Here is a 19,301-nt window from a genome sequence, read left to right as displayed (position 1 = left end):
AAATGGAAGTGAATAATTAAAATGACAAATTCTGAAGACCCAATGAAAATGGGCTGAGTCATGAACTTGAACTCCAGGTCCACTTTGTAGTGCATTGATGAGCCAGGTCATTACCTCCTCAGGAAGTGCACCAGGTCTGCTCCATTCTGTATCCTAGAATATTGGTCCTCAGTGTGTGGTTCCCAGTTGAACAGCAGCAGTATTTGGAAATCTGTTAGAAAGGCACATTTTGGAGCCCTGATGCCTAACCTTCTGAATCCAATGTTCTGAGGGTAGTGCCCAACAATCTGAATTTTAGCAGGACCTCCATATGACTCTGATGCAAGGAAGTTGGAGAACCACTGCTCTAAAACACAGATTTAATATCACATGATTTTGATTTTCCTGCCAATTTGCAATGTTCAGAAAATTCTTCAGAAAATATTTATGTATCATTTCAAATTGCATTTATGCTAGTTGACAACTGTGGAAAAAGAGTAGGTGCTTAAAATTTGCAAAGGTGTGGTAGAGGAAGTAAAAGGAGGACAGAGAGAAATGAGAATGTAGGAGGAAAGAGAACAGAGGGGGAAGGAGAGAGAAAAGGAGGGAGGAGAAAGAAGAGGAGGCGAGAAAGAGAGAGAGAGAGACAGAGAAAGAGAACCACAGGAAAGATTTATAGCATTCATTTCATTTCACAATACAGATTAGAGTGTTTCTCTAAAATACGGGATCTTTGAATATCTGCTGTGTATTCCATCTCTGTTCTCTCCATCAGAATCATCAACAACATGGAATCAGAAAACCAAACAGATGTAGCAGAATTCCTCCTCCTAGGCTTCTCAGAGAATCCAGAACTGCAGCTTCTTCTCCTTGGAATGTTCCTGTCCATGTACCTGGTCACTGTGCTTGGGAACCTGCTCATCATCCTGGCTGTCAACTCAGACTCCCACCTCCACACCCCCATGTACTTCTTCCTCTCCAACCTGTCCTTCAGTGACATCTGTTTCAGCACCACTACGGTCCCCAAGATGCTGGTGAACATTCAGACACAGAGCAAATCCATCAGTTACACAGGCTGCCTTACCCAGATCTGCTTCTTCCTGGTTTTTGCTTGTTTGGAAAATTGTCTCCTTGCAGCAATGGCCTATGACCGCTATGTGGCCATTTGTTACCCGCTGAGGTACAGGGTCATCATGAACCCCCGCTTCTGTGGCCTGCTGATTCTTCTCTCCTTGTTTATTAGCATCATGAATGCCCTGCTCCACAGTCTGATGGTGCTGCGTCTGTCCTTCTGCACAGATCTGGAAATCCCCCAGTTTTTCTGTGAACTTCCTCAGGTCCTCAAGCTTGCCTGTTCTGACACCCTCTTTAATAACATCCTGTTATATTTTATGACTAGCATTTTGGGTGCTGGAACCTTCCTTGGGATCATTTTCTCTTACCTGAAAATTGTCTCTTCCCTCCTGAAAAGGCCTCCAACAGGTGGAATGTATAAAGCCTTTTCTACTTGTGGGTCTCACCTCTCAGTTGTTTCCTTGTTCTATGGGACAGGTTTTGGGGTGTATCTTAACTCTGCAGCTACTGTCTCCTCTAGGAAGAGTGCAGTTGCATCATTGATGCACACCATGGTCACACCCATGCTGAACCCCTTCATCTATAGCCGGAGGAACAAGGACATGATGGGCGCTTTGCAGAAACTCATCTCTAAAATATCTTCTTTCTATTAATGTGTCACCTGCTTTGGGCTTAAGCTGTTTGTCTTAGTTATCTAGTGTTGCTGTAACAGAAATACCACAAGTGAACGACTTTAACAAGCAGAAGTTTATTCTGTCACAGTCTAGAAGTCTGAATTCTGGGTGTCAACTCCAGGGGAAGGCTTTCTCTCTCTGTTGGCTCTGAAGGAAGTTTGTTGTCATCAATCTTCCCCTGGTTGATAAGCTTTTCTACGTGGGGACCCCCAGGTCCAAAGGATGCTCTATGTTCCCAGTGCTTCTTTTTTTGGTGGTATGAAGTCCCCCTGTCTCTCTGCTCATTTCTTCCTTTTATATCTCATACCTCAAAAGAGATTGGCTTAAAACACGATGTAATCTTATAGATTGAGTCCAGCCTCATTAACATAAGTGCTACGGATACCACCTCATCAACATCATAGAGATAGGATTTACAACACACAGGAAAATCACATTGGATGACCAAATTGTGGACAATCAAACAATACTGAGAATAATGGCGTAGCCAAATTGATACACATATTTTTGGGGGACACAACTCAATCTATGACCCTGTTGAAATATGCCAGAGAGAAATAAAGTATAGTGATTCAGAAAACCTAACCAAGTTCTCTGAATAGTAAGAGGCCAGAGATCATAACGGTTAAGGGTGACAATTTGACGTCTGACCACTTGGGTTTGAATTCTACCTCGTCTATGCAATAGCTGTCTGGATATTGAATATTTCACCTTTCTAAGCTCAGTGTGAAGGCCTTTAGGTGGCACAAATTGTTTGCACTCAACTGCTAACCTAAAGGTTGGTGGTTCAAATCCACCCAGAGGTACTGTAGAAGAAAAGGCCTGGCAATCTGTTTCTGTAAATATTAAAGCTTAGAAACCCTATGGAGTGGTTCTATTCTGTAACCATGGACTCAGTGTGAGTCCCAGTCAACCTGATAGCAACTAACAACAATAACAACAGTAATTTCAGTTTACTCATCTATAAATTTGTTGTATTTATATTCAGTCACATTTTTTTCCATATAGGTTTGAGATACTTCAACTCTATAAGTGAAGGTGTCTTCGGTTATACTAAGGGAAAAGTCTCAACTCACATAGGAGCAAATGGTAAAAAGAAAGAATTCAGAGGTAGGGTAGGTCTAGAATCTACAGAACGCAGGGCTGCATTTCCCAGCTCTATGTGTTGGTTTCTTCCTAAAGGTGTTCCTGTGATGGTCACCAATGGCTGCAGTGGCACAGGGGTCATTTAAGATACAACAGCCAGAGAAAGAAAACTGACTGTTCCTTACTGGGTCTCTGTAATGGAGAGACAATCTTTGGAGGTACTCATCTAGAACACATCCTGTATCATCAGCCTGAATTGGGGCACATCCCCTTCTAAAACTAATTATTGGCAAGAGGAATTTCATTACCTTGGTAGGATTAGATAAATTCTCTGATTAGAAAAGTTCGATGTGGAATCAAGTGCTAGAACAATTACAAGTGTTTAGTACAATACCATTCCTCTTAATGTTTTTCATTTCCCAGCATAGCAGACTATATGATTGTCTGATGCAAAATGGCCAATATCAGTTCATTTCAGTTCACTAATATCTAGGATATCATCTTTATACATTCTTTTTCATTTGTAAAAACTTCCAATTTTTCTAGATTTATACTTCATATATTCCATGTTCTAGTTATTAATGCATGATTGCAGCTATTTCTTCTCATTTAGAGTTGTGCCATATCAGCAAATGAAGGCCCTGAAAGGTTTGCTCCATCCACATCATTAAGGCCAACTCTGTTTTAAGGTACTAAAGGAAGAAGCCCAAGGTGCACCAAAGGCATTGGCGACAAACAAGGCGCTAAGAATTGACAGAATACCAATTGAGATGTTTCAACAAATGGATGCAACACTGGAAGTGCTCACTGGTCTATGCCAAGAAATAAGCAAGACAGCTTCCTGCCAACTGACTGGAAGAGATTCATATTTATGCCTATTCCCAAGAACAGTGATCCCACCAAATGCAGAAATTATCGAACAATATCATTAACATCTCACACAAGCAAAACTTTGCTGAAGATCATTCAAAGGTGGCTGTAGCAGTATATCGACACGGAACTTCTGGAACTTCAGGCCAGATTCACAATAGGGCATGGAACCAGAGGTATCATTACTGATGTCAGATGGATCCTGGCTGAAAGCAGAGAATACCAGAAAGATGTTTACCTGTGTTTTATTGACTATGCAAAGGCATTCAACTGTGTGGATCGTAACAAATTATGGATAACATTGCGAAGAATGGGAATTCCAGAGCTCTTAGTTGTGCTCATGAGGAACCTGTACATAGATCAAGAGGTAGTTGTTCGGACAGAACAAGGGGATACTGATTGGCTTAAAGTCAGGAAAAGTGTGTGTCAGGGTTGTATCCATTCACCATACCTATTCAAGCTGTATGCTGAGCAAATAATTCGAGAAGCTGGACTATACGAAGAAGAATGGGGCATCAGGATTGGAGGAAGAATTATTAACAACCTGAGTTATGCAGATAACACAACCTTGTTTGCTGAAAGTGAAGAGGACTTGAAGCACTTACTAATGAAAATCAAAGACCACAGCCTTCAGTATGGATTACACCTCAACATAAAGAAAACAAAAGTCCTCACCACTGGACGAATAAGCAACATTATGATAAAAGAGAGAAAAGATTGAAATTGTCAAGGATTTCATTTTACTTGGATCCGCAATCAACACCCATGGAAGCAGCAGTCAAGAAATCAAAAGATGTATTGTCTTGGGCAAATCTGCTGCAAAGGACCTCTTTAAAGTGTTGAAAAGCAAAGATTTCACCTCAAAGACTAAGATGTGCCTGACTCAAGCCATGGTATTTTCAATTGCGTCATATGCATGTGAAAGCTGGACAATGAATAACCTTATATATATTTTTTTACTTTGAAAGTCCTCTGTCCCTCGGAAGCAGCTCACAGTGAAGGTACTATTGAGCCCTCTAGTGGAAGCTATGGAGCTGCCACAAGGAGTCTCCTTAAAAGGATGGAAACAGAACAGTCTACAGAGATGGAAGAAAATTTGGTTTACAATTCTAAGAGGCTGAGCACCCACAAGAGACCAAAAGCCATATTTTATGAGACTGGTGTTCTTTGTAGAGCCACTCAGACCCTGGGAATAAGCAGCTCAGGTCTGAAGGACCTAAAAAAAATAAATAAATCTGGCTGATTCTCTTGGTTCCTCTTTACTACTGAGACCGAGTAAGCCCTGTAAACTCTAGTCATCAACTCTGTGCTTTCAGGTTTCAAAGGGGACAGGTGAAAGCATGACACTTTCCAGCCACATTCTACATAAGGGTCACCATTTATTTATTTAGAGAGGTTAGAGCCCAGGTTATATATCAGGCCCTTTTTTGGGCGTCGGAAATTGTATAGGATAGGAGGTGGCTACAGATGGCATCCTCTCTGGTTAATTCATAGAAATGTTCTCTTTTTCAGTAGAAAAGTATGACCCTGAGTTGGATGACAGTGGCTTTTGACCCTGTGGGTTCCTTTTCCTGGGCTTGTCCTAGTGGTTTGGGATGGGATTTGGGGTGAAGTTATCCTGCGTGGAGGTAGGTCTGGCCAGACTCCACATCTCTGAGTCAAGGCTGTAGACATTCAGAATACTTTCTGCAAACATTCCCTAGTCTTTCCGCTGGTGGAAGAAATTGCACCTTAGATGCTGCTGGGACTTGGCTCCCACATCCTAGGGATCAGACCTAAGGGCAGAGCTCCTCCAAGAAGAAGGGAGGTCAGTGAGAGAGGTGTATATCTTTCACCAAAGTAGCCCACTTGGAAATAGAATTAGCAGGAAAGTCTCTTCTTGGGGATCAGGAGTGGAAATTTTCAGACAATAGAATGAAAAATACTTCAGCGATATCTATGAATCATCATTCTGGGCCACTGTTTACCTTTTTGCAGAATGGAATTAGTAACAGTACCTGTCTCATTAAAGTAGTTGTGAGGATTAACCAAATTAAAACTTACTTAGAATAATGCCTGGCACACTGAGCACAAAACAAATATTATTCAATTTGGTGTTGTTAGTTGTCATTGAGTCAGTTCCAACTCATGGTGACCCCGTGTGTGCAGGGTAGAACTGCTCCATAGGATTTTGAAGGCTGTGACCCTTTGGAAGCAGACGGCCAGGCCTGACTCCTGAGGTGGCTCTGGGTGAGTTCAAATTGCCAACCTTTTGGCTAGTCATCGAGTGCTTAATCATTTGTGCTACCCTGTTGTCAGGTGCCATCAAGATGCTTTCGATTCATAGTGACACTGCATACAACAGAACAAAACACTGCCCCGTCCTGCACCATCCTCACAATCACTGCTATGTTTGAGCCCATTTTTGCATCCACTGTGTCAACCCATCTCCTTGAGGTTCCTCCACTTTTTCGCTGACCTTCTACTTTACAAGGAAACCCTGGTGGCATAGTGATTAAGAGCTAAGGCTGTCAACCAAAAGGCCAGCTGTTCAAATCCACCAGGCGCTCCTTGGAAACTCTATGCGGCAGTTCTGCTCTGTCCTGTAGTGACGCTATGAGTCAAAATACACTGCATGGAAATGGGTTTGGTTTTTGGTTTTCTACTTTACAAAGCATGATGTCCTTCTCCAGGGATTGGTCCCTCCCGATAATATGTCCAAAGTACATGAGAGGTGGCCTCTTCAACCTCACTTCTAGGGAGTATTCTGGTTGTACTTCTGCTAAGACAGATTTGTTCTTTCTTCTGGCAGTCCATGGTATATTCAATATTCTTCACCAACACTATAATTCAAAAGCATCACTTCTTCTTCAGTCTCCTTTACTCATTGTCCAGCTTTTCAATGCATATGCTGTTATTGTTAGGTGCCATCAAGTTGCTTCTCACTCATAGCGACCCTATGTACAAGAGAACGAAACACTGCCTGATCCTGTGCCATTCTCAGGATTGTTGTTATGCTTGAGCCCATTGTTGCAGCCATTGTGTCAATCTATCCCATCTGGGGTCTTCTTCCTTGTGGCTGAACCTCTACCAAACATGATGTCCATCTCCATCTCCAGGGACTGGTTCCTCCTGATAACATGTCCAAAGTATGTGGGATGAAGTCTGTCCATCCTTGCTTCCAAGGAGCTTGTTCTTCTTCCAAGACAGATTTGTTCATTCTTCTGGCAGTCCATGGTATATTCAATAGTTTTCACCAATGTAATAATACAAAAGGGTCAGTTCTTCTTTGGTCTTCCTCATTCATCCTGCAGCTTTCATGTGTGTACGAGGCAAGAGAAAATACCATGGCTTGGGTCAAACCAAAACCCTACCAACCCCATTGCCATCGAGAAGACTCCAACTCACAGTGACCCTATAGGAGAGAGTAGAGCTGCTCCATAGGGATTCCAAAAAGGGCCTGGTGGATTCATACTGCTGACTTTTTGGTTAGCAGCCAAACTCTTAACCACTTCACCACCAGGGTTTCCATGGCTTGGGTCAGGCTCACCTTTTTCCTCAAAGTGACATCTTTTCAGCACTTTCAAGTTTCTACAACAGATTTTACCAATGCAATTCATCATTTGATTTTTTTCACTGCGTTTCCATGAGCATTAATTGTGGATTCAAGTAAAATGAAATCCTTGACAACTTCTACATTTTCTCCATTTATCATGGTGTTGCTTATTGGTCCAATTGTGAGGATTTTTGTTTTCTTTTTGTTAAAGTGTAATCAATACTGAAGGTTATACTCTTTAATCTTCATCAGTAAGTGCTTCAAGTCCTATTTGCTTTCAGCAAGCAAGGTGTGTCATCTGCATATCACAGAGTGTGAATGATTATTCCTCCAATCCTGATACTGTGTTCTTCTTCAAATAGTCCAGCTTCTTGAATTATTTGCTCAGCATACAGATTGAATAAGTATGGTGAAATGATACAACACTAACACACACACTTCCTGATTTTAAAATACACAGTGTCTCCTTTCTGTTTGAATCACTGCCTCTCAAGTTTTTGAAATTTCCATTCTTTGCAATGTTATCCATAATTTGATATGATCCACACAATAAAATGTCTTTGCATAGTCAATAAAACACAAGTAAACATCTTTCTGGTATTCTGTGCTGTCAGCTAAGATCCATCTGACATTAGCAATGATATCCCTCATTCCACATCCTCTTCTGAATCCAGTGTGAATTTCTGGCAGTTCCCTGTCAATGAACTACTGCAACATTTTTTAATTACCTTCAGAAAAATTTTGCCTTGTGTGATATTAACAATATTGTTATATAATTTTCACATTCTTTTGGATCATCTTTGTTTGGAATAGGCACAAATAAGGATCTCTTCTGGACGGGTGACCAGGTAGCTGTCTGCCGTATTTCTTGGCATGGATGAGTGAGCACTTCCAGTGTTGCATCCGTTTGTTGCAGCATCTCAACTGTTATTCCATGAATTCCTGGAGCCTTGTTTTTTGCCAATGCCTTCAGCACAGCTTGGACTTCTTCCTTCAGTATCATCGCTTCTTGAGCATATGCTATCTCCTGAAATGGTAGAACATCAACCACTCCTTACTGGTACAGTGACTCTGTGTATTCTTTCCATCTTCTTTTGATGCTTTCTGCATCATTCTGTATTTTGCCTGTAGAATCCTTCACTGTTGCAACTCGAGACTTGAGTTTTTTCTTCAGTTCTTGAAGCTTGAGAAATGCCAAGCATATTCTTCTCTTTTGGCTTTCAAAGTTCAGGTCTTTGCACTCTTCATTATAATGCTTTACTTTGTCTTCTTGAGCAACCCTTTGAAATCTTCTCTTCAGCTCTTTTGCTTCATCATTTCTTCTATTCACTTTACCTACTCTACTTTCGAGAGCAAATTTAAGAGTATTTTCTGACATTCATTTTGGTCTTCTCTCTTTTGTTTCCTGTTTTTTTTAATGACTTCTTGCCTTCTTCGTGAATGATGTCCTTAATGTCATTCCATAACTCATCTAATCTCCAGTCATTAGTGTTCAAAGCATCAAATCTATTCTTGAGATTGTCTGTAAATTCAGGTGGGATATATTCAAGGTTGTACTTTGACGCTCATGGATTTGTTACAATTTTCTTCAGCTTCGACTTGAACTTGTATATGAGCAATGGATAGCCTGTTCTGCAATCTGCCCCTGGCCTTGTTCTGACTGATGATATTGAGCTTTTCCATAGTATCTTTCCACAGATGTAGTTGATTTGATTCCTGTGTATTCCATCTAGTGAGGTACACGTGTATCCTTGCCGTTTATGTTGTTGAAAAAAGATCTTTGCAATGAAGTTGTTGGTCTTGCAAAATTCTATCATGCATCATTTCTATTATCAGGGCCATATATTCCAACTACCAGTCCTTCTTGTTTGTTTCTGACTTTAGCATTCCAATCACCAGACTTATCAATGCATCTTGATCACATGTCTGAAATTTTATACTGCTGAGGTTGGTAAAAATCTTCAGTATCTTCATCTTTGGCATTAGTGGTTGGTGCATAAATTTGAACCATCCTTGTATTAAGTGGTCTTCCTTGTAGCCCTATGGATATTTTCCCAACACTGACAGTGTTGTACTTCAGGGTAGATCTTGAATTGTTCTTTTCGATGATGGGTGTGACACCATTGCTCTTTAATTTGTTATTTCTGGCATAGTAGACCATATGATTGTTTAATGCAAAATGTTCAATACCAGCCCATTTCAGCTCACTAATGGCTAGGATATAGATCTTTATGTGTTCCATTTCTTTTTTGACAACTCACAATTTTCCTAGATTCACACTTTGTACAGTCCATGTTCCAGTTATTAATGGATGCTCACACCTGTTGCTTCTCATTTTGAGTCATGCCACATCAGCAAATGAACATCCTGAAAGCTTTACTCCACCTACATCATTAAGATACACTCTACTTTGAGGAGGCAGCTCTTCCCCAGTCATATTTTGAGTGCTTCCAACCTGAGCAGCTCATCATTTGCCACCATAACAGACCTTGTTCTGCTGCTATTCCTTAGGCTTTCACCGGACAATTTTTTAGAAGTGGATCACCAGATCCTTCTTCCTAGCCTGTCTTATTCTGAATGCTCTGCTGCTGAATCCTGTCCATCAAGGGTCCTGCTGTTCCTTAAAATACCAGTGGTATAGCTTCCGGCATCAGAGCAACACACAAGTATAGTAAACTGCCAGACAGGTGGTGGATATTGAAGTTGTTGTTCAGTGCAGTCGAGTTGGTTCCGACTCATTGCAGTCCTATGTAAAACAGAATGAAACACCGCTTGGTCCTGTACAATCCTCACAATCATTGCCATGTTTGAGCCCATTGTTTAAACTGCTATGTCACTCTACATTATTTAGGGCCTTCCTCTTTTTGCTGATGCTGTACATTACTAAGCATATTGTCCTTCTCCAGGGACTGGTCCCTCCTGATAACATGTCCAAAGTAAGTGACATGAAGTCTCACAATCCTCATTTCCAAGGAGCACTTTTACTATATTTCTTCCAAGACAGACAACTCTTCTGGCAATCCATGGTATATTCGGTATTCTTCGCCATCGCCATAATTAAAAGTCGTCAATTTTTCTTCAGTCTTCCTTATTCTTGTCCAGCTTTCACATGTATTTGAGGCGATTGAAAATACCATGGCTTGAGTCAGGTGCACCTTAGTCCTCAGAGTGACATCTTTGCTTTTTAACACTTTAAGGAGGTCTTTTGCAGCAGATTTGCCCAATGAAATATGTCATTTGATTTCTTGACTGCTCCTTCATGGGCGTTGATTGTGGATTCAAGTTAAATGAAATCCTTACAATGTCAATCTGTTCTCCATTATCATGATGTTGCTCATTGGTCCAGTTCTGAGAATTTTTGTTTTCTTTATGTTGAGGTGTAATCCATACTGAAGGCTGTAGCATTTGATCTCCATCAGTAAGTGCTTCAAGTCCTCTTCACTTTCAGGAAGCAAGGTTGTGGCATCTGCATAATGAAGGTTGTTAATGAGTCTTCCACCAATCCTTATGCCATGTTCTTCTTCATGTAGCCTAGTTTCTCAGATTATTTGCTCAGCATACAGATTGAATAAGTATGGTGAAAGGATATGACCCTGATGTACACCTTTCCTGAATTTCAACCACACAGTATCCCCTTGCTGTGTTCAAACGACTCTCTCTTGGTCTATGTATAGATTCTGCATGAGCACAATTAAGTGCTCTGAAATTTCCATTCTTCACAGTGTTATATGTAATTTGTTATGATCCCCACAGTCTAATGCCTTTGCATAGTCAATGAAACACAAGTGAATATCTTTCTGGTATTCTCTGCTTTCAGCCAGGATCCATGTGACATCAGCAATGATATTCCTCCTTCCATGTCCTCTTCTAAATCTGACTTGAGTTTCTGGCATTAAGCTGTCGATGTATGGCTGCAACCATTTTTGAATGATTTTTCAGCAAAATTTTACTTGTGTGTGGTATTAATGATATTGTCTTATAATTTCCACATTCTGTTGAATCACCTTTCCTTGGAATGGGCACAAACATGGATCTCTTCCAGTTGGTTGGCCAGGTAGCTCTCTTCCAAATTTCTTGGCATAGACAAGTGAGTGCCTCCAGTATTGCATCTGTTGAAACACCTCCATTGGTATTGCATGAATTACTGGAGACTTGTTTTTCGTCAGTGCCTCCAGTGAAGCTTGGAATTCTTCCTTCAATACCATCTTTTCTAAATCATATGGTACCTCCTGAAATTGTTGAACGTCAACCAGTTTTTTTTGGTCTGGTGATTGTGTGTATTCCTTCCATCTGCTTTTGATGATTCCTGCGTCATTCAATATTTGGCCTATAGAATCCATCAAAATTGCAATTCGAGACTTGAACTTTCTCTTGAGTTTGTTCAGCTGGAGAAATGCTGAGGGTGTTCTCCCATTTGGTTTTCCAACTCCAGTCTTCACATGTTTCATTATAACGTCCAAGCCACCACAATATAACAAACTGACAGAAGCATGGTGGGATATTGAAGTTACTACTGTAATATTGGGGAAGGTTTAGTGGAATTCTAAAAAGGAGGTAAAATGTCTGTTTCATGCTCAATTCTGTTTGATTACAGAGACTTAGAAACTGCTGAATATTAGATGCAGAAACAGGATCAATGTACCATACATAGAATCAGCCCTTAGGACCTCCATTTTAAGATAAATTTATTATAGTATCACTTATATTTATATAGGATACATATCCCCATATAATAAAGTATATATTTTTATCCTAAATATGTTGTCAGCCTTCCTGATGTTGTTGTTAAGATAGGGGCAACTTTGAACATAAGGAAAGAAGAGTAATATAATTACAGAAGGTAGATGAGTTCATGTGTACAAGGCACTTGAAATGGATGCGAGCAGAAGAAGGTGAGGCAAATAAGATGGAATACCCCTGCGCTCTTAGGGTGTTGTAATCATTCAACATAAATTATTCCTTCTCTAAGCCTTGCTCCTTAATGTTTTGTACTACCCTGGGAGCAGAATGACAGCAAAATAATTTGACTAATGAGGAGGTTTGATTATTGAAATCCCCCAGGCTTCAGACACTACAAATAGACTGCCAGTGACCACCCACTCAATAGCTTCACCCAGGTCAGGAGGCAGGAGTAGCACACCTGAGCATTGTCCCCATCACTTTCTATAGGAGCCCGGCCCTTCTCTGTCTTCTGTGCTCTGTGAGTCCAGAACTTCTATTTTTATCGTTCAACCTTCAGGGGAGGGCTGAATGTCATATCTTAATGCTGGCAGTCAGGTAATCTGAAGTCCCCTAATGTATCTTTTGCAAATAGGGATAGGCCTTTGTTTTCCAGTCCATCTGGGGGCAGCTGTGAGGTGAGTACATGCAGAAAATGAGCAGAATGGAGATACTTGTGAGATGTCTGCCTAGTAGTCCAACATCTTCTTGACATGTTTCCTTGTGCCTTTACACCAATGCTTGAGCTCTCATTCTGCTATGCACCTCTTCTGAACCTAAATTTCCAGGGACTTTTTCTGTCTTCAACCAAAATATGCCTTTGCTCAATTTGATAAATTTTCTAGAATTCTCAAAATTTTGCTTGTATCTCTTAGGCAGGGGGCAGGCGTGTTTGGTCAGCTTCTCCTTACCTGATTCTTGATACCCCCTTTTTAGGGGGGATCCTTGACCTGGCTATGATATAACCTGGCTATGAGGGCTCAAAGAGAGGAAGTGGAGAACCAGTCTGACCCCACAGGCTACATACCTGTATCTACTGGTGTCTCTATATTAACCTATGAAATACTTTAAGACAATAGTCCAGGATAATAAGACAAATACCCATGTATCAATGCTTCCAGAACTAATAAATGTTGATATTTTGCCATGACAGTTCTATTCTTAAAGTAAAAAAGTAGTATACATAAAGATGATATATATACCCTTTTTATTCCACTCCATTCCCATCCTTTAGTCTCCTTTGCTTCCAACAGGCAACCAATCTTACATTTGGTAGTTACCCAGATATTAAAGTATTTTTTACTCATGTGTTTGTATGTGCATACCACAGTAAAAATACCCAAATGTTGGAGAAGGAAAAAATAAATTCTTGTGGAATAACAGAGTGAAATATCTTGTTAGTTTAAGTTAATGAACCCTACTGAAATGTATCAAGACTGACAAGGTTGGGTGTATTATTTTAAGAGACCAATTGTAAAATGACATTCACAGTATATAAGGTATTAAAATGTAAAACGATAGCATTGTTCATTGAGAGAATCAGACTGAAAGTAGTGAAAACACTGGGGAATAATGTATACCAATTCAGTGCTGTGGTTCACCTGGTAGAGAAAATAAAAGACCGCAAAACTAAAGGAGAAAGTGTCCAAATAAATTTTTTTTTTAATTAAAAAAATGCAGAATACAACACAATTTTAAAAATAATTAAATATATAAAATAAAGGATTGAAGCACAGGAATCAAGGGAAATAATCATAATTTTAAAAAGTATCTAATGCAGTTATGATAATATATTTTAATTTGATGGTGCTGAGTGTTAGAAGATTAGACCTTTACTGTTTTTCTCTGTATTTTTCAGTATGCTTGAAATATTTCATAATAAAAAATGAAAATTTATGTCTGTATGATTTTAAACCTTATTTCAATTTTCTCACACTACAGATGTCTTGTTAGAGAAATTACTTGTGTCTTTTAAGTTTTCATTACTTGTGTTGGTCCATCTAGGTCTAATTTATTCATTTTAATTGCTAGATGTTTCTTATATCTGTGTGAAATGAACACTGATATCCCATTAACCCATTGCCGTTGAGTCGATTCCAACTCATAGAGACGCTGTAGGACAGAGTAGAACTGTGCCATAGGGTTTCCAAGGTTGAACTCTTTACAGAAGCAGACTGCCACATCTTCCTTCCATTGAATGCCTGGTGAATTCAAGCCACTGACCTTTCCGTTAGCAGCCAAGTGCTTAACCACTGCGTCACCAGGCTCCTTTTACACTGATATCAATGATGTGCCTTTGGCTTGCTCTCTCCTCCTGCTTCTCTAGATGAGAAAGATTTCCAATAAACTTTTGCCACATTCTTTCCTCCCTAAAATTTGCAATTATCATACCAGGAATGTTCTATCTTTGATCCACCTTTATCTGGCCCCACCTGTTACTCTTCCTTTCCATCTGAACAATACCAGGTTGTGCCCATGAAAAATATATTACAATAGAAAAATATTGAGAGGATGTGATATGTTGACTGCTGTGCTTGATGATTTTCTATTCGTTTGTGATCTTTGCAAGATTCCTATAAGGTTTTATATTGGTTTCCATTATACAAAGGAGACATTTGAGGCTTTTTGAACAGTCATAAAAGTTTCCTTGTTCACAAAGCAAGTGCTAAAGCTGGCGATAAACCCAGGTGTCTGATTCCAAATCTTCCAGCAAACAATTGATTGTTAGGGTTGCTTGTTGTCATAATCACATGTTTAGGGCCCCATATTTTCTTGTAGGGGAAGCAGTGTTTGTCTAGGGGGATTTACTCTGAACATAAGGATTCTAATGAGGTGTTCATCCTTGGGACTCCTTTGAGACTTTTTCTAAATCGTTGGTTCATAAGAATAATGAGTAAAAACATAAATGTTCCCAGGACTTAGGCAATCAACTCTTGCCTGTTTCTGAGGATCCAGTGACCATATTCTCAGGACCTCACCCTAACATAGAAAATGGTAGTGTCCTGGACTTGATCCTCGTACACAACTTTGAGATTCCTGTATGAACCAGTTCCCAAGGCTTATTGATCCAGGCTTTGATGAGCTTAACCACAAACAAAAGGAAGGAGGATGTGAAATTTCGTGATTTATTTTCTATATTTCTTTTTCTACCATTATCTGCTAATTATACAACGGAGTCATTGAGTCAAACCATAGAAGGAATAGGGACTGGATCAAGCTACTGAGTGTCAAAGGGTTAATTATTCCTATAATCTGGCATATTAAGGGAGAAAGGAAAGAAGGGACAGATTTCAATGGGAATCCTTGGAAATGAGTAAAGAAAAAGGAAAATAAATATCGAAGTAATAATGTGTTAATGGAGATTAATTATGACTCCTATTAGTTTAATGGAAACCCCGGTGGTGTAGTGGTTAAGAGCTACAGCTGCTAACCAAAAGCTCAGCAGTTGGAATCCACCAGGCACTCCTTGGAAACCATATGGCACAGTTCTACTCTGTCCTATAGGGTTGCTATGAGTCAGGATCAACATGATGGCTATGGGTTATTAGTTTAAAATTTGAAATTGTGTGTGTGTGTTTTCCTATTTTTTTGATGTATAAATGTGAGTGGCAGTTAAACAGAAAAGTGTGTATGTGTTTATTTCCTACATTGCTGTTTGTCATATGTATAAGATAAGGAATTCCTAAAATTAAGGTCTTACTATCTTGTCCAATTGTCATGATCATCTGACTATAACAAGCACTTCACACCTTAACCTGTAAGTACTTCCCATGGTTACCAGTTGCCAGGTTAGTTACTGGGCCATATGTATTGATTCAATGTTTAAGTCTCACAACCATAAAAACGTTGTTGAGGTGTCTAGGTGTACTTTGGTCAAGATCCTTTTCCCTCTTAAGACTGACTTGGCAAGCTTCTATTACCCCTCTTCCTACACCTGTGGGGACTTGTCTGACAAGCAACTTGGAAGCTTGTGCTATTAGATTGTGTCTTTCTCATTCTAAAAGTCCATTTAGGATACACTAACAAATTGTTTCTCTCTCTTTTTTTTTGTTATTTAAAGACAATGCATTTCATTCTTTCTCCCGTTTCTCTGTTTTAGGGGAAAAAAATGTGCTACGTATAATTTTAGGGAGTAATGTTTTAACCTTCGACTACTGAGAGAAAAAAGAATCTTATGAACATAATAACCATAACAGCTTGAGGTTTCAGGGGGCATATTCCAATATTGACCTCAAGTCCTGAATGTGGGTTGTGCTTTGATGTTGTTCCCTGCTGTATACTACCTATGGAGTCAGAAAGTAGATGACCTTGAAGTTCAGGGAAGACACTAGGTTCTGTATTCAGGTGGAAGTTTTCAAAAGCCAAGTGATGGAATCTGTTGACCCTTCTGATGCCTGAGCCTGTGTTCCTCAGAGGTCATATCACATGGTGGTAAGACGCCCAGATTGATCTGTCAAACTAAGTTCAAATTCCTCCAGCAATTCTTACAAGAAGGCCATGTGTCTTGAATGTATCACTTAAGCTCATGTTACCTACACAAGATCATGGCTAAAATAGGGGATGATAGAATCACTTCAGTCACATATCTGTAGGGAGAATAAAATTAATTCATATAAATGTCAAGAATTCTGTATGGCAATACACAGAGCTGTCTGTTGGTGGTCTGGTTATAGAAGTTTATAATAGTTATTATATTTGTTACTATGTTATCTGCTAATCAAACAAAAGCCAAATCAGTTGCTGTCAAGTCACTTCCAACTCTGGCAGCTCCATGTGTGTCAGAGTAGAGCTGTGCTCCATAGGGTTTTCAATGGCTGGTTTTTCAGAAGTAGGTCATCTGGCCTTTCTCCTAAGGTACCTCCGAATACACTTGAACCTTCAACATTCTCCTTTGCAGCTTAACCTTTTGCACCAACCAGGGTCTCCTGCTAATACTACTATTACTTAGAATAATTAGGCAAGAGTTTAGGATAAGGATCCAAAGAATGGAATACTGAAAAGGACTTGAATAAGTAAAAGGACAAATTGTGAAGACTCACTAAAATGGGCTGAGTCATGGACTTGAGCTGCCAGTCCACTTTGAAGTGCATTGATGAGCCAGGTCATTACCTCCTCAGGAAGTGCACCAGGTCTTCTCTAATTCTGTATCCTAGAATATCGGTCCTCAGTGTGTGGTTCCCAGTTGAACAGCAGCAGTATTTGGAAATCTGTTAGAAAGGCACATTTCGGAGCCCTGATGCCTAACCTTCTGAATCCAATGCTCTAAGGGTGGTGCCCAGCAATCTGAATTTTAGCAGGAACTCCAGCTGACTCTGATGCAAGAAAGTTGGAGAACCACTCTTCCGAAACACATATTTAACATCATATGATTTTGATTTTCCTGCTAATTTGCAATGGTCAGAAAATTCTTCAGAAAATATTTATATATCATTTCAAATTATATTTATGCTAGTTGACAACTGTGGAAAAAGAGTAGGTACTTAAAATTTGCAAAGGTATGGTAGAGGAAGTGAAAGGAGGACAGAAAGAAATGACAGTGTAGGAGGAAAGAGAACAGAGGGGGAGGGAGAGAGAAAAGGAGGGAGGAGAAAGAAGAGGAGGTGAGAAAGAGAGAGAGAGAGAGAACCACAGGAAAGATTTATAGTGTTCATTTCATTTCACAATATAGATTAGAGTGTTTCTCTAAAATACGGGATCTTTGAACATCTGCTGTGTATCCCATCTCTGTTCTTCCCATCAGAATCATCAACTATATGGAATCAGAAAACCAAACAGATGTAGCAGAATTCCTCCTCCTAGGCTTCTCAGAGAATCCAGAACTGCAGCTTCTTCTTGGAATGTTCCTGACCATGTACCTGGTCACTGTGCTTGGGAACCTGCTCATCGTCTTGGCTGTCAACTCAGACTCTCACCTCCACACCCCCATGTACTTCTTCCTCTCCAACCTGTCCTTCAGTGACATCTGTTTCAGCACCACTACGGTCCCCAAGATGCTGGTGAACATTCAGACACAGAGCAAATCCATCAGTTACACAGGCTGCCTTACCCAGATCTGCTTCTTCCTGGTTTTTGCTTGTTTGGAAAATTGTCTCCTTGCAGCAATGGCCTATGACCGCTATGTAGCCATTTGTCACCCACTGTGGTACACGGTCATCATGAACCCCCGCCTCTGTGGCCTGCTGATTCTATTCTCCTTGGTCATTAGCATCATGAATGCCCTGCTCCACAGTCTGATGGTGCTGCGTCTGTCCTTCTGCACGGATCTGGAAATCCCCCAGTTTTTCTGTGAACTTCCTCAGGTCCTCAAGCTTGCCTGTTCTGACACCCTCTTCAATAACATCCTGTTATATTTTATGACTAGCATTTTGGGTGCTGGAACCTTTCTTGGGATCATTTTCTCTTACCTGAAAATTGTCTCTTCCCTCCTGAAAATGCCTTCAACAGGAGGAATGCATAAAGCTTTTTCTACTTGTGGGTCTCACCTCTCAGTTGTTTCCTTGTTCTACGGGACAGGTTTTGGGGTGTATCTTAACTCTGCAGCTACTCTCTCCTCTAGAAAAAGTGCAGTTGCATCATTGATGCACACCATGGTCACACCCATGCTGAACCCCTTCATCTACAGCCTGAGGAACAAGGAAATGATGGGCACCTTGAGGAAACTCATCTCTAAAATATCTTCTTTCCATTAATGTGTCACCTGCACAGGGCTTAAAATGTTTGTCTTTGTTATCTAGTGCTGTTATGATAGAAATATCTCAAATGAGTGGCTTTGACAAGCAGAGGTTTATTGGCTGGCAGTCTAGTAGGCTAGAAGTCTGAATTCAAGGCGTCAGCTCTAGGGGAAGGCTTTCTCTCTCTGTCAGCTCTGGAGGAAGGTCCTTGTCACCAATCTCCCTCTGGTCGGTCAAGAAGCTTTCCCATGTGGGGACCCCCGGGTCCAAAGGACATGCTATGTTCCCAGTGCTTCTTTCTTGGTGGCATGAAGTCCCCCTGTCTCTCTGCTCATTTCTCTCTTGTGTGTCTTCCATCTCAAAAGAGATTAGCTTAAACACAATGTAATCTTGTAGATTGAGTCCTGCCTCATTAACATAAAGGCCAGGAATACTACCTCATCAACATCATAGCAACATCATAGAGATAGGATTTACAACACACAGGAAAATCATATCAGACAACAAAATGGTGGACAATCACACAATACTGGGAATCATGGCCTATCCAAACTGATACACATATTTTTGGGGGACACAATTCAATCCATGATGCTATTAAAATATGCCAGAGGGAAATAAACAATAGTGATTCAGAAAATCTGGCCAAATTCTTTGAATAGTAAGAATCCAGAGATCGTAATGGGTAAGGGT

The 19,301-nt window shown here is 40.2% G+C and overlaps 2 protein-coding genes across 2 annotated transcripts; both read left to right on the top strand.

The window, feature by feature from the left end:
• The first annotated feature begins 767 nt into the window (after nucleotides 1-767).
• Nucleotides 768-1,706, top strand: LOC126072092 (olfactory receptor 7G3-like). The gene has a single exon (XM_049876759.1). It carries the CDS (start codon nucleotides 768-770, stop codon nucleotides 1,704-1,706), a length of 939 nt encoding a protein of 312 aa, XP_049732716.1.
• Nucleotides 1,707-17,690: 15,984 nt separating this feature from the next.
• On the top strand, nucleotides 17,691-18,626 carry LOC126072097 (olfactory receptor 7G3-like). The gene has a single exon (XM_049876763.1). The coding sequence runs from the start codon at nucleotides 17,691-17,693 to the stop codon at nucleotides 18,624-18,626; it is 936 nt and encodes a 311-aa protein (XP_049732720.1).
• Nucleotides 18,627-19,301: the final 675 nt, after the last annotated feature.

Source organism: Elephas maximus, chromosome 3 (assembly GCF_024166365.1).
Source record: "Elephas maximus indicus isolate mEleMax1 chromosome 3, mEleMax1 primary haplotype, whole genome shotgun sequence".
Taxonomy (NCBI): Eukaryota; Metazoa; Chordata; class Mammalia; order Proboscidea; family Elephantidae; genus Elephas; species Elephas maximus.
Note: the sequence above shows the minus strand (reverse complement) of the source record. Positions and strands in the feature narration are given on the sequence as shown.

Coding starts and splice junctions, on each gene's coding strand:
- LOC126072097 (XM_049876763.1), top strand. CDS start 17,691: ATGGAATCAGAAAACCAAACAGATGTAGCAGAATTCCTCCTCCTAGGC.
- LOC126072092 (XM_049876759.1), top strand. CDS start 768: ATGGAATCAGAAAACCAAACAGATGTAGCAGAATTCCTCCTCCTAGGC.